At 47.4% G+C, this 14,771-nt stretch overlaps 1 protein-coding gene across 4 annotated transcripts in view; it reads left to right on the top strand.

Annotated features, from left to right (window-relative positions):
• The window catches only part of SPTBN1 (spectrin beta, non-erythrocytic 1), a 197,665-nt gene that overhangs the window by 151,228 nt on the left and 31,666 nt on the right, over nucleotides 1-14,771 (top strand). For all 4 annotated transcript variants that reach the window (XM_045979662.1, XM_045979663.1, XM_045979664.1 and 1 more), the window contains 5 exons: nucleotides 226-1,096; nucleotides 1,193-1,330; nucleotides 2,155-2,911; nucleotides 3,770-3,972; nucleotides 9,294-9,384. In XM_045979662.1, coding sequence (XP_045835618.1) covers nucleotides 226-1,096; nucleotides 1,193-1,330; nucleotides 2,155-2,911; nucleotides 3,770-3,972; nucleotides 9,294-9,384 — 2,060 coding nt within the window. The remainder of the gene's footprint in view (nucleotides 1-225; nucleotides 1,097-1,192; nucleotides 1,331-2,154; nucleotides 2,912-3,769; nucleotides 3,973-9,293; nucleotides 9,385-14,771) is intronic.

Raw genomic sequence — 14,771 nt, 5'->3', positions numbered from 1 at the left:
TCATGAATGATCACTTTGCCCTTGGGTCAAAAAATAACACATACCATGGCCACCTACCTCCAGGCAAGGTCCTGGGAGGTTCTCCATTGCCTTATCACATGGCTCTGCACTGAGGTGGAGCTGGTAATCTAGTGGTGAGGAAATGGGCATAACTCACTACTAGCAAACGGCAGGGGCCTGTGCTTTAACTGTCCGACTCCCACATTCCTTCTGTGCATTAAACAGGTTACAAGCCCTGCGACCCTCAGGTGATCCGCGACCGTGTGGCCCACATGGAGTTCTGTTACCAAGAACTCTGCCAGCTGGCAGCTGAGCGCCGGGCCCGTCTGGAAGAGTCCCGCCGCCTTTGGAAGTTCTTCTGGGAGATGGCGGAAGAGGAGGGCTGGATACGGGAGAAGGAGAAGATCCTGTCCTCCGACGATTATGGAAAGGACCTGACCAGTGTCATGCGGCTGCTCAGTAAGCACCGGGCGTTCGAGGATGAGATGAGCGGCCGCAGCGGCCACTTCGAGCAAGCCATCAAAGAAGGTGAAGACATGATCGCGGAGGAGCACTTCGGGTCAGAGAAGATCCGAGAGAGGATCCTGTACATCCGGGAGCAGTGGGCCAACCTGGAGCAGCTCTCAGCCATTCGCAAGAAGCGCCTGGAGGAGGCCTCGCTCCTGCACCAGTTCCAGGCGGATGCCGACGACATCGACGCTTGGATGCTGGACATCCTCAAGATTGTCTCCAGCAACGATGTGGGCCACGACGAGTACTCCACACAGTCTCTGGTCAAGAAGCACAAGGACGTGGCGGAGGAGATCGCCAACTACAGGCCCACCATCGACACGCTGCACGAGCAGGCCGGGGCCCTGCCCCAGGAGCACGCCGAGTCTCCGGACGTGAGGGGCAGGCTGTCAGGCATTGAGGAGCGGTACAAGGAGGTGGCGGAGCTGACACGGCTGAGGAAGCAGGCGCTGCAGGACACCCTGGCCTTGTACAAGATGTTCAGTGAGGCTGATGCCTGTGAGCTCTGGATTGACGAGAAGGAGCAGTGGCTCAACAACATGCAGATCCCAGAGAAGCTGGAGGACCTGGAGGTCATCCAACACAGGTGAGTGGGAGCGCTGTCCTTGCTACAGGGCTGCCAGCGTCCCCTCGTTACCGCCCAGGGCCCAGCAGCTGAGTACCCTGTCGCATTGCTTTCCAGATTCGAGAGCCTTGAACCCGAGATGAACAACCAGGCTTCCCGGGTCGCCGTGGTGAACCAGATTGCACGGCAGCTCATGCACAGTGGCCACCCAAGTGAGAAGGAAATCAAAGCCCAGCAGGACAAACTGAACACGAGGTGAGCGTGCAGTCTGCGTGCAGTCTGCGCGAGGCTGGCTCCCTTTGTGCTAGACCAGGGAGGGCGAGGTCACTGGCGAGCCTTGCTGTCAGGAATTTCCCAGACAGGGTCACTGATAAGGTGGCCCTGATGTCACAGCATTGGCATCTGCCTTTCAACACACCCTGCTTTTGCAAGAAGTGTCCTTTAGGGTGATGTCATTCAAGGCAGCCTGGCACCTGCCTGTCCCCACATCAGAAGTTAAGGTGTTAGTGTGAGACCTGTGCCCAGCGCGGAGGACCATGGCATCATGGTGACTCTGCTATTGTCTCTTTTGTGATGATTTCTGGAGCAGAATTTTAGCATATTTTCAATGTACTTAAGGAGAAGTCCTAGTTATCAAGTTAGACCTTTGTCCTGATGTTCTCTCTGTTGAAAAAACACATTTGAATAGGTTGTGGTGGCCTTGGTTCTGGAGGGGACAGGCAGGCCTGTTTGGGTTTGGCAAATGTTCATCATTATCAGAGATAAGTAGAAAGCATGGAGCAGAAATGGAGTTAGGAAAGTAACCGACTCTGGGGGACAGATGTGCTGTCCACCCTGGAACTCCTTGAACAAGGGCCTCTTCGTTTCAGGCTTTTTCCAGATTATGTCCCATCTCTGAGTCGTTTCGATAATTTGGTGTACATGTGCTGAGTGAGATGATGTTCCAAAAAGTATTTGTTCTCATAGCATAGAGGGAAAGAAAAAATGATAGCTTTGACCTTGACTGTTAATGTCACTGTGGAGCCATGAGCTGTCAGCCCATCTCTGACACGGCTCTCTCTGTGCCCTTGTGCCCACAGGTGGAGTCAGTTCCGAGAGCTGGTGGACAGGAAGAAGGACGCTCTTCTCTCTGCCCTGAGCATACAGAACTACCACCTCGAGTGCAATGAAACCAAATCCTGGATTCGAGAGAAGACCAAGGTCATCGAGTCCACCCAGGACCTGGGCAACGACCTGGCTGGCGTCATGGCCCTGCAGCGCAAGTTGACCGGCATGGAGCGGGACCTGGTGGCCATCGAGGCGAAGCTGAGTGACCTCCAGAAAGAGGCCGAGAAACTCGAGTCCGAGCACCCAGACCAGGCTCAGGCCATCCTGTCTCGGCTGGCCGAGATCAGCGACGTGTGGGAGGAGATGAAGACCACCCTGAAAAACCGCGAGGCCTCCCTGGGAGAGGCCAGCAAGCTGCAGCAGTTCCTGCGGGACCTGGACGACTTCCAGTCCTGGCTCTCCCGGACCCAGACGGCCATCGCCTCTGAGGACATGCCCAACACCCTGACCGAAGCAGAGAAGCTCCTCACACAGCACGAGAACATCAAAAACGAGATTGACAACTACGAGGAGGACTACCAGAAGATGAGGGACATGGGCGAGATGGTCACCCAGGGACAGACCGACGCCCAGTACATGTTTCTGCGGCAGCGGCTGCAGGCCCTGGACACTGGGTGGAATGAGCTCCACAAAATGTGGGAGAACAGGCAGAATCTCCTCTCCCAGTCACATGCCTACCAGCAGTTTCTTAGGGACACGAAGCAGGCCGAGGCCTTCCTTAACAACCAGGTACTGCTCCTCAAGTGCCTTTGCTTCCTTCCTGGTAGAGCAGGTCCTGCTTGCCCTTTGAAACTTTCTAGCCAGGCTGCTGGTGCAGAGCAATCCTGTGTGAAAACTGGATAATTGAGGGGCTTTATACCCCCGACTTCCAAGACATTGACACCCATCCCAGAGAAGGGGATGGGAGCTGAAGGTTCCTACGGGAGTGTCTTGCCCTGCACAGTAGCATTCTGTTTCAGCCACTTCGGAGGCTCTCTTGTGTTCATAGCATGTCCTCATAGTATTGCATTAGATTGACAATATTCTGTAAGGCAGTAATCCAGTTTGATGAATCGACAAGTGCAGTGAGGGGTTTTTTTTTGTTTGTGTTTTCCTTTTTTTTTTTTTGATGGGGGAACTAAGTGGCTCTTTCTTGCTCTCGAAGAGTCAAGGACTTCTCCCAATGACACAAGGCAAAAACTAGAGAAAGAAAATGGCTGAAGATCGTGGCCAATAATCAGGGTTGTTCATCCCTTTTCAAAGAGAGTTTGAAGAGTATGTTGCCACTGTGTGGTGGGCACATGAGGGGACCCAGGTGGCTGATGCATAAAGCACTGCTTGGTTTCCTCACGTACTTTGGGAAAAAATTTAGCCATTGAACCACTGAAGGAAATTTCATTCCTTATGGGGTCTCACTAGTTTTTTTTCCTCGAACCTTTTGTTTTCTCTGATTCAGTAGATTGTTTAAGTATAATGGAGCAAGTGTTACAAAGTGTGTATTGCATGGAAACTTAGGACTAGCAAAGAGTGCTTTCGTTATTCTGAAAACGAGTTGTATTTCATGGTGTTTCATCCTGCTGTGATTTTGGTTCTCTCTCTTGGAAAAAGGAGTATGTTTTGGCCCACACTGAAATGCCCACCACCTTGGAAGGAGCTGAAGCAGCTATTAAAAAACAAGAGGACTTCATGACCACCATGGACGCCAATGAGGAGAAGATCAATGCTGTTGTGGAGACAGGCCGGAGGCTGGTGAGCGATGGGAACATCAACTCCGATCGCATTCAGGAGAAGGTGGACTCCATCGATGACAGGTATGGCACCCCGGGGCTCCGGAGGGAGTCTGGCACCCTGAGACTCCCAAGCCTCTGAAGATTTAGCCCCAAGTCGTTGGGACTGTGGGTATAACTTTCCCAGTGGGCAAGGTCTGGACAGCCGGTAAAATTTAAATCATTTGGCAACACATGGCTCCCTAGAAATGTGGTTGTCATGGTCACGCATGTAGAGGTGTCCACCAAAGAAAAGAAACCCTGAGAAGCCAAGCCAATACCTAATCAAAGCTTTGTAAGAGCCGTGATGCCAGTTAGCAATTGGGTATAAGCTGTGCCCTGCGAGAGTTGATGTGTGTGTAGCCTATCACACGATGGGCCCCGGGAGCCATGCTCCCTAGCTGAGCCCATGTTTACCTTCATGCGAACTAGACTTCTCCGATGTCTTCCAGGAGTGAGTAGGGAGGGATGCAAAGGTTTGTTTGTCCTGAGTACCTAAGGAGCCACAAAGGAATATTATCAGGTCCTTCTCAGAAAATTGGCTTGGATAATGCCCTAATGGGATTTTATTATTGTGAGGGAGAAACCCCTTTCCTCTTCTGCCAAGGCATCTCCAAGATTTGATACTCTTCTTTTATTTTTATTTACTCATTTATTTGCAGTTAGGATTTTTCTCCCCGACTGAAGGCCGTTGTATTCTGTTTGTAACTAAAGTGGGAGGTCAGGGCAGATCAAGGTTTGGATGCACCAGGAGAGGCGGGTCTGATCTGACCAGTTGCATCCTGGTTTAGCCTGTCTGGGTCAGTCTCTGGCCTCTATTCCCCCCGATCTTCTGTGGTCCAGTTTGGGCTGGATTTAAGGGCTCATTGTGAAACTGATGTAATTGAGAAACAGGCTTCCATTCCGGCTTTCAAGTGCCGTGGAAAGGAGGAACTTGCTGAGAACGTTTCCTTGCGTATCATACCCAAGAGGGTCTCGTGGAACCCTAGGCCATATGAACTTTTTATGCTATGGAGTGAAAGAGGGAATTACTCCTCCCTCTGAAGACTTTTTGGCTATAGTACTTCCAAGTCTGTCTTTTTCACTGATTCAGAACCTCAACCATGTCTTCGAAGGGTGCTCCTTTGGAATAGGGCGTAACATGTGTTACCATTTTGTATCTGTTGTTCTTCAAACAACTGCAAAAGAAGGGAAAAAAAACCCACTAAACCCTTGAGTGAGTGTAAAAAACAAAGATTAGGCAGGGTATTGTTAACTTAGAGAAAAAGAATTTCCTTTCTTCCTAATGTTAAATCTCAAGTTATTTTGTAAATACAACACATCCTGCTCCTCTGTGGTGGATGCCTCCAGCTGGTTTCCTGAGGACGGACTTGGCCGTTAGGGACACGTGCTTCCAGGCAGGCGTGCAGCCACCCTGAGCTTTCCTGCGTGTGTTTGTACGTCCTCTGGTGCTGCAGCTGTAAGGGGTTTTGGGGAAGCAGATGATACTGTCAAGACTGGAGAGTCCCGGATAGGAGAGAGCATTTCAGCAGCCCTCAGTTGTGGTTTAACCTTCCTTTTGCCCTTGACTCAGAGTCGGGGCTCCTGGGGTTCCAGAACCTCCTTAGGATTTCTGTCTTAAGATGAAATGGAACATACTGTCCATAAACAGAAGAAAGAAGGGGGGTGGGGAGGAGGGCTTTGCTTTTCAGGATGACTGCATTTTCTTCAGTTGTGTTCCCTGAATTCTGGTTTCACTTTCATATCTGCCAGAGGTCTCATGATCAGAAACTCACCCCAGAGGAATCTTGTCCATTATCAAAATACACAAATATGTGAGTTCTAGGTGCTTTGGGGGCACAAGCTGAGTAAATCTCTGAATCTTCAGGTCTAACCCCCTGTCCAGAAACATTGTGATGCTCTTATAAAGCTGTATTCATAAAACACAGAATCATTATAATGTGCTTATGTTCCGGAAGTCTTGTTGATTACCACTGAGTTTGTTGAAATGAAAAAATACTAGAACAAAGACCCTGGCTCTTGACAGATGGGGGTGGGGTGCAAGTGACCTTTAAAGTGCTAGTGCCTGGGTTGGAAAGGAGCCTGCTGTCCAAGCCCGCCCCAGGGGGTACAAATGAGTAAGCTTTCTGGCTGGTAGGGAGTTCCAGCTTCCATATAGTCCTGGGAGAGCAAGGAGCCAGGATCTGGCTTCGCAAGGCTAGACCCTGTCTAAAGCCTGAAAAGGCTTTTGTATTATCCATCTGTTTCACTCAGGCACCTGTGGTGCTTTACTTTTTACAAGAACCAGAGCTAGAGTCTGCCTCCGAGGATGAAGGAGCTTCTCAGTCTTACTGTAGGGGTAGAAGGTGAGAAGTGGAAATAAAGCAACAGATTTAACATTGCTCCAAACAGAGAGCACCCTTAGGACTGTAGGAAACTATGGCCAAGTTTTAGAAGGTCCTTCCCAATAATTAAATCCACGATCCAACTTGAAAGTCCTTCCTCAAATGCCATTGGTTGCTGCTGGTGAACAGTGAAGCCACACTCGCTTTTTTCTGAGTCAGCAACAGGTGTCATGCTGCTGCTGTAGCTGTTTTTCATTCGGCAGAGCGTACCCCTCAGACGCCATCGTCATGTCCTCTTGGAGATCTGTGTGGTTGGGACACGGGGCCCCAAGTCACCATTCGGGCTTTCCTTTCTTCCTGGTCCCACCAGAGTTGAGAGACTGCCCGGCCAGAAATCCGTTGGGCATGTCTGAGACTTGAATATACATTCAGCTACAGAATCCACCTCCATTCAGGATTCTGTCTGGTTGTGTTTATGGGTGGTAAGACTTCCCGGACAGTGTTGGAATTACTTTGATTTCCACCATTGCCCTGAGCTTCAAGGGTGCATGTCCTGTTGTGCCTGTCAGTTTCTGATTCCTCCTCACCTTCGGAGCACTTGGCTGTGGCAATGGAAGAGACCTTTGACCAAAGGCAGGACCCCCTGAATTTTTGTGCCTGACTCCAAATTACCTTCTGCCTAAAGATGGGCTTTATCTTCTTATAACCCCCTACAAACAGTGACTGGAATTTGAGGTTTGGGAACTCAAACTTTTTTTGGACATTCCTTTCTCGCCCATATTTTTAGACAGTAATTCCTTTAACCCAAATTCACCAACAGTCTTTAAGTTTTTTTCAAATTTTTGGTATCTGAGAAAGAGTATCAAAGTAAAGAGACTTTTGGCCTTTATTTTTTGTTATAAAAGAAATAGAATGTTAAAAATGTGGGGGGAGAAGCTATAGCCTTTTATCTTACCCCTGGCACGTTTTAGTTCCTGCTTTCTGATTTGTGCCTTGGGGTTTTATACCACTGAACATGCATATACTCTTGTCATTTAACATTATTTAAGAAATACTTTTCTATTTTTGCGTTTTACCTAAGTGATCTAAAAGTACTAAAGTCCCGGGGCACCTGGGTGGCTCAGTGGATTAAGCCGCTGCCTTCCGCTCAGGTCATGATCTCAGGGTCCTGGGATCGAGCCCCGCATCGGGCTCTCTGCTCCACGGGGAGCCTGCTTCCTCCTCTCTCTCTGCCTGCCTCTCTGCCTACTTGTGATCTCTCTCTCTGTCAAATAAATAAATAAAAAATCTTTTTAAAAAAAATAAATAAATAAAAAATAAAAGTACTAAAGTCCCTTTTCTTGAAGCTATGAAACCCTTTTCAACTAAAAAAAAAAAAAAAATTAGAAGTCATTTTGCGTATCTGGCACATAGCTGGCGGTATTGTTTCCACTCCTATTATCCAGTTGCCCTGTAGTCACTGGCCCACTGTAGGAGCAGAGAGCATTCCCCTCTGGTTCCCTGGGCAGATGTTCCTGGGTGGAGGATGGCTGCTGTGTTGTCTAGCCAGCATTCCCTGAGGGCCCGTGTTGCCCACAGCGTCTCTGTAAGGTCGCTCTTGATCCCCTGAGGAAGGTTCTTTTTATATATATATATATTTATTTATTAACATATAATGTATTATTAGTCCCAGGGGTACAGGTCTGTGATTCACCAGGTTTACACACTTCACAGCACTCAGCATAGCACATCCCCTCCCCAGTGTCCATAACCCCCTCCCCCTCTCCCTACCACCCTCCCCCCGGCAACCCTCAGTTTGTATTGTAAGATTAAGTCTTTTATGGTTTGTCTCCCTCCCAGTCCCATCTTGTTTCATTTATTCTTTTCGTACCCCCCCAAACCCTGCCAAGTTGCCTCTCAACTTCCAAGGAAGGTTCTTAAAAGGTCTGTCAGCAGCCAGTGTTCCCTGAGCTGCTCGTGGCATCCTGGAGAATCGAAGTTGTATTCCTCCTCATCCCTCCATGGGGACCCAACAAGAGAGACCTTGCCTGGGCACATGCAGCAGGAAATTGCTTGGAGACTCAGAATGAAAACCCAACCTTTTCACCTGCCCCAGTTAACAGTCCTCACTTAGGTGGCTGGCTGGCTTAGGTTCCTTGGGAATATGGGAGAGACTGCGTTGGGGCAGTGCTGTGTGGCTCTCAGTGCGCGTAGTCCCTCCCCGGTGCAGAAAAAAAACTGCGTCAAGGCCACCCTTCTCACGGCACTCCGGCATTCCCTAGCTGGTCTTCGTTGTCTCTGGTGGAGAACTATGCCACCGGGCACAGGAAGGAAGTTTGCTCTGGAGTTCTGGCACCGCAGTGGTGTGTGCAGAGAAGCCCTGTGTCCAGCATTTGAGCTGGGGAGCCGCCACCCCATTTCCCTTGTCATTCCCCAAGCTTAGCAGCTCCTACCAGTTTTTAGGAATTTTTGCTTAAGGTTTTGTGCTTCAGCTGCATTCAACCTTGATTACCTTTATCCGTTAATAAAGAGTGGGATCTAGTAGGTAGCGAATCTCACAGGTCTCAAAATTTTCATTTTTGGTTCATTGTTGTTTGAGGGGAATTTTTCTCAAGGTGGGAAATATTTATCTAGGAGACATTAATTTAAAGCCAGTTATATGGTTATCTGTATTTTCTTAGCCATAAATTGTTACCCCAGTTTCTTGAAAATGAGTTTCACATTCTCCTGCTGTGCCGCCTATGGGGACTTGTGCGCAGCAGGTATTCGGGTTTTTTCCGCTAGCACCAGATTAGGAAGCACTGGATTTATATGGCTTATTGGAGGCCATCCCCTGCCTGTTTTGTGGCTTAGACAAGTGTTTTGGTCTCTCGTGCTGTGGCTTACTCATTTGGAGGATGCTAAATCCTCTTGCTTATCTTGCCTTTTTGACATAATGCAAACTGTACAAGCAAATTGCTTTTAACCTGTGTAGAAACCCAGGAAAGACACTGAGTTGTAAATCCAGTCTTGGAAGATTCTGTTTCCTTTTTTGAAACTTATTTTTTATTATTGTTAAAACAGACATCGGAAGAATCGTGAGGCAGCCAGTGAGCTTCTGATGAGATTGAAGGACAACAGGGATCTTCAGAAATTCCTGCAAGATTGTCAGGAGGTATGTCTCCCCTCAGCCCCTCTCCCTTCTTTTCTTCTAAGGAGAGCGAGAGCATTTGGCAGAAGAGCCCTTAGGATCATAAAATTACTTGAGGCCCAGAAATTCATTTCTGGCTGAGCCAGTATGGTAGCTTGTCAGCTCTCTAACCTGCAGGCTACCACTTAGAGTAACTAGACTCTTCTAATTTAGAAGAGTCCGGAATTCTTTCCGTTATGGTGGATCCTAACCATATGTGGTTGTTTCATTTTAAATTAATTAAAATTAAATAGAATTCAGAATATAGTGCTTCCATCATGCTGTATTTTAAGTGCTCAATAGCCAACTGTGATTAGCAGCTCCCATATTGGACAATGCAGATCTAGAACATTTCCATTGTCAAAGACAGTGTGATACCCTAGAATGTTTAATCTAAATGCATTTAATATCATGTTGTAAGTAAGAAAAGACCTAAGAGGAACAGGAATGGACTACCCAGGTAAGAAGCAAAGATCTTAAAAATACAGTCCGAGTTTCTTACTCACTGAAGACCTTGAAATACCCATCTTTCAGGTTCCTTGCATACGTGTCTAACATGCCAAGAGCAACAATTCTGATTTCAGACTCCTGAGTTTTAACATGTGGTATTAATCTGATGATTCTCATACTATTTCTTGCTCCGCTGATACGTGCATGAACAAACTTGGAAAACTAAAGTTAGCCAGAAAAATGCAGTCCTTCTGCAAGCTAGTTGGAGAGAAGCATCTGGCTGCCTTCACATATTCGTGACTTGATGAGCACATCACATTTTTCTGTCTGCCAGAGAACAGCAGTGAGACGTTGTCTCTGGTTTCTTGGGTTAAATCCCTTCCGAGGCAGAAACGGATGAAGAATATCCAAATGAAGCTGCCGGGACCTTGGGGGAGGGGCCTTGGTGGGTGTGGGGACGGGATTAGGTTGTGTGCGAAGAACGTTGACTGAAATCATCCTAACACCTTGCCTGCAAACACGTGGCTGCATGTTAGAAGAAATGTAGCCCTAACAGAAGTCATGTTAGATCGTGTGTGACAAGTGATCCTTCATGTCCATTCATCTGCTCTCTTACTGTGACTCTTGCAGTATGCTCCAGCAGCTAAAGCTTCAGAAAGAAAGCCCCTGAACTCTGTGGGTTAGGGTCTGTCAGCTTCCTGTGCCATGCTGATGAATGTAGACCAGGGGGGGATTTGCCTGGAGCCAGACAGGCTGCAGACTAGAGTGCCTCTTCATGTGACACTGAGCATTAATAACCCATTTAGATAGGATTCTCATTTAAAGAGGTATTTGAGGGGCGCCTGGGTGGCTCAGTGGGTTAAAGCCTCTGCCTTCGGCTCAGGTCATGGTCCCAGGGTCCTAGGATTGAGCCCCACATCGGGCTTTCTGCTCAGCAGGGAGCCTGCTTCCTCCTCTCTCTCTGCCTGCCTCTCTGCCTACTTCTGATCTCTCTCTGTCAAATAAATAAAAATTTAAAAAAAAAAAGTTTTTAAAAAAAACTATTCATGTCCCCCAGGCAGGATGTAGAGGAGAGTGACAGGATCTGAAGTTAGCTGTGTAGGGTTGCATATTGTTCCACAGTGAATACCCCGTGACTCTTTAGTCCTGGAAGGAAGATCAGGAGCTATTTGCAGCCTGGACTTTGCCTTTGACACACTGGAGCTCCCAGTATAGCCCCTTGATGGTTCCCTTGTAGCACCACAGATGACTCATTTTAACCTCAGGCCATCTTGAGGGGAGGACAGAGTCAAGAGGATTCCACATTCTTGCTAAGAAGGCAAATTGAATGAGGTGAAATTCATGGACCTCAGCATGGTAAAACCTAGGCTAAATTTGGGGGAAAGAATGCCAGAAAATGAGCAGGAGATAAGGAGACAAGAGGAACCCTTGAGAGAAACCCAGTTGTAGTTTTCCTGTTTTTCATTTACATATGTGTGGATTCCTAAGTAGAAATGTGTGGGGAGGGGCGCCTGGGTGGCTCAGTGGGTTAAAGTCTCTGCCTTTGGCTCAGGTCATGATCCCAGGATCCTGGGATCGAGCTCTGCATCAGGCCCTCTCCTTGTCGGGGAGCCTGCTTCCCTTCCTCTGTCTCTGCCTGCCTCTGTGCCTACTTGTGATCTCTGTCCGTAGAATAAATAAATAAAGTCTTTATTTAAAAAAAAAAAAAATGTGTAGGGAAGTAAGTGGATTTAAAATGAGGGTCCTTCATAGCGGAATCAGAGGAAATCGTTTTACTGTGTCATTAGATCTTTGTTACTACTTGTTCGAAATTAGCACCCTTGATTTTAAGGAGTTCAGTCCCTACCATGCACCAGTGACTTTTGGGCTTGCCTCAAGGACTCGGTCCTGCCATGAGTGCCCCTCAAATGTGCAGAAAGGTTTTGGCTGGTGGCCTGGTACATCTTGGGAATGGCATGCAGGTCTCTTTGACTGCTCTGCCAAGTGTTCCTGGTTTAGCCTTTCTTTTCTTGACATTAAAAGTTAGTACAACTATAGGATCTGCTAGGGGGTGCCATCTCTCCCACATTAGCATGTAGAGTTTCTGTGGAGTGATGGGATGTAGGTCAGGTTTGGAGGCTCCAGACCCTTGGTATGGAAGTCTGAGCAAAGGTGAGGTAATGTAGTTTCTGGCTGTGAGCGCTACATCATTCAGTCTCATCAAAATATATACACTTTTTAAGCGTCCGACTCTTAGCTCAGGTCAGGATTTCAAGGTCATGAGACTGTGTCCCCAGTCAGGCTCCACACTGGGCACAGGTTCTGCTTAAGAGTCTCCCTCTCATTCTGCTCCTCCTTCCCCCACTCTTTGTCTAAAAAAAATTAAATTAAGAAGTACCTTATAAGCCAGGATCTCTGAGAGTGGAGTTTGTGTATGGACCAGCTTTGCATTTGAAAATCTACCTGTTATGTTTCGAGAAACTTGAGAGCACCCAGAGGTCAGATTTAGGACCATTGCTGACTGTGGGTATTGTCCAGAGTTGGAAGGGAATCCAAGTTGTCTCCGCAGTCCCTTCCCCTTGAGTGCCTTGGCTAGAGCAGACACGGGTTGTGACATCTCCCTTTGTTGCCGCTCCCAGTAACCACTGTCTGGATGGGGACATTTACTGCAGAGGCCCCCCTATTCCCAGTCGTAGATGGGGATATAAAACACATCATGGTTTTTGTAGTGGTATTTCAATGTGAATTCCTGAAAAGTGATTTAGAAGTTACTGCTTTTCTGTTTTATTCCCTCACACTATAAGGAAACTGCACTCAGAAACTGAAGGGTTTTAGAAGGGCAGTATAACTAGACTTGGGCGACACAAGGGATAGCGAATTCCATTGCTTTGCTCTGAGCTTGAGTCAGTGATCAAAGCATTTTTCCTGTCCTTTACCAATCTGCACAATATTCTTTTCTACAGAGAATGAGTATATTCTTAAATGACCTTTGCAAATGCCCACGAATAATAACTGTGGTTCAGACAGCAGACTGCTGATGTAGGGCTGATGAACTAGCAAGTTCCATCGCTCCATTTCATTGTGCTGTAGCGCAGGGTGCTTTATCTGTAGGACGATGTGTTCAGCAAACAGCAGATTTGTTTATAAGCCTCTGATTTTTATGTAGCTCTTTTTTTTTTTTTTTTAATCTCTCTGGGTAGGTGGTTATGAATAGCAAAAATATGTGAATGTCCTTTGCACTTTGGATAAATGCCTTCTTTTGTGTTTAATCTGTATGCCTGTGGAAGACAGGGAAAGCTTTACCATTTGGCTTCCTTTTAACCTCTTTCCCCCTTGGACTGAATGAATGGCCATAGTAATTCAGATTTTAGCTACCCAGATAACTGGAAAAAAAATAATTCTTTTAAAGTAGGAAATTTAGGGGCGCCTGGGTGGCTCAGTGGGTTAGAGCCTCTGCCTTCGGCTCAGGTCATGATCCCAGGGTCCTGGGATCGAGCCCCGCGTTGGGCTCTCTGCTCAGCAGGGAGCCTGCTTCCTCCTCTCTCTCTCTGCCTGCCTCTCTGCCTACTTGTGATCTCTGTCTGTCAAATAAATAAATAAAATCTTTAAAAAAAAAAAAGTAGGAAATTTAGTGTCTCAACTGTTACGTAACTAATCTCTGTCCTAGCTTACAAAGGACTGTATAAGATTTACTGATTTGTCACCTCAGTAAAGAATGACAACAGATCTCACTACCTCTTGCTTTCCACCCCCACCCCCTCCTGCGTGGTGGGTGAATGTGCTGAGAATGTGTCTGGGATGTGCCTGGGATTTGCCCATATTCAGAGCCAGAGACGCTCCCGTGACCTGCATCACCCTCCTTGACCTCATTTTCAAAGAAGAGACTGTTTTGTTTAAACAAATTTATGGGGAAGCCTTTCCTAGCAGCAGCCCCAAGTGTGAGTGAATGGCCTTGAAAATGTTGGTCCTGCGAGGGAAGGTTCTCTTGGTTCTCTGTGCCATTTCTAAACGTTGGAGATTGGACCATGGAGGGTTTGGGGTGCAAATTTGTTATGGCAATGACTGATGTAAAACGTGGGCCTCTCATGGTCACACTGGAGAAAGGGACTTGGACTCTGAAGACCTTTGATTTGGGGCTGATCCTGCATTCCTTTGTGTATCTTTTTCTTAGGGGAGAAACAAAAAGCTCTTCCTGGGTTAGTACTGTGTACAGGATAGGAATTAGGACCTGGCATGGCCAACTACAGGCAGTAAGGAGCCGAGTGAATTGGGACGAAAGCCAGCAAGGGAAATGTATCCAGGGCCTGGGGCTGGGCTGACTCCCACCCTCAGCCTCATGAGAGAACTCCCTTCTCAGATCTGTCAGCAGCTGGCAGGCTTTGTGAGCCTTTGCAGAGTTTAGATCCAAGGAGACATGTTGGGTCTCAAAGTCAAGTCCTGGTGAGTGTTCTTGGTCTGAATGGAAGGCTCTTTAGAGAAGTAGAGGCTATAGAAAAAGAGGTGAAGGTGACTCAGACTTTGAAGGAAACTTAAAGAGGGCATCACTGTTGCCTTACCCCTACAGTGAGCAAGTTACTTATGCTTTGTAGCATTCCCATAGATACGCTGGGAAGGGAAGGGGGAGGGATAACAGAGTGGGGGTTTTGTGTTCGGTCTTTTTTTATATGTAATAAAAAACTTAAAGAGTAAAAGATTGCCGGACAGAGTAAAAGGCAGTTAATCATGATTAACATGGTATAGCTGGCACAAGTGTTTGGAGGAGAAAGAAGGTTGTGACTTGGACTGGTTAAAGCAGAATTTTAAACACAAGCCCCTGGGGGGAAGGCTGGTTACGTGTGCCAAACACTTTGAAAGTTGGCTCGGAGAGCTTTTGTACTTCTGGATTGAATGTTAGATACGTACTTCGGAGCAGGGCTCAGGTACATCTCCCATACAATGGAGAT

The sequence above is a fragment of the Meles meles genome, chromosome 15, assembly GCF_922984935.1.
Source record: "Meles meles chromosome 15, mMelMel3.1 paternal haplotype, whole genome shotgun sequence".
NCBI lineage: Eukaryota > Metazoa > Chordata > Mammalia > Carnivora > Mustelidae > Meles > Meles meles.
Note: the sequence above shows the minus strand (reverse complement) of the source record. Positions and strands in the feature narration are given on the sequence as shown.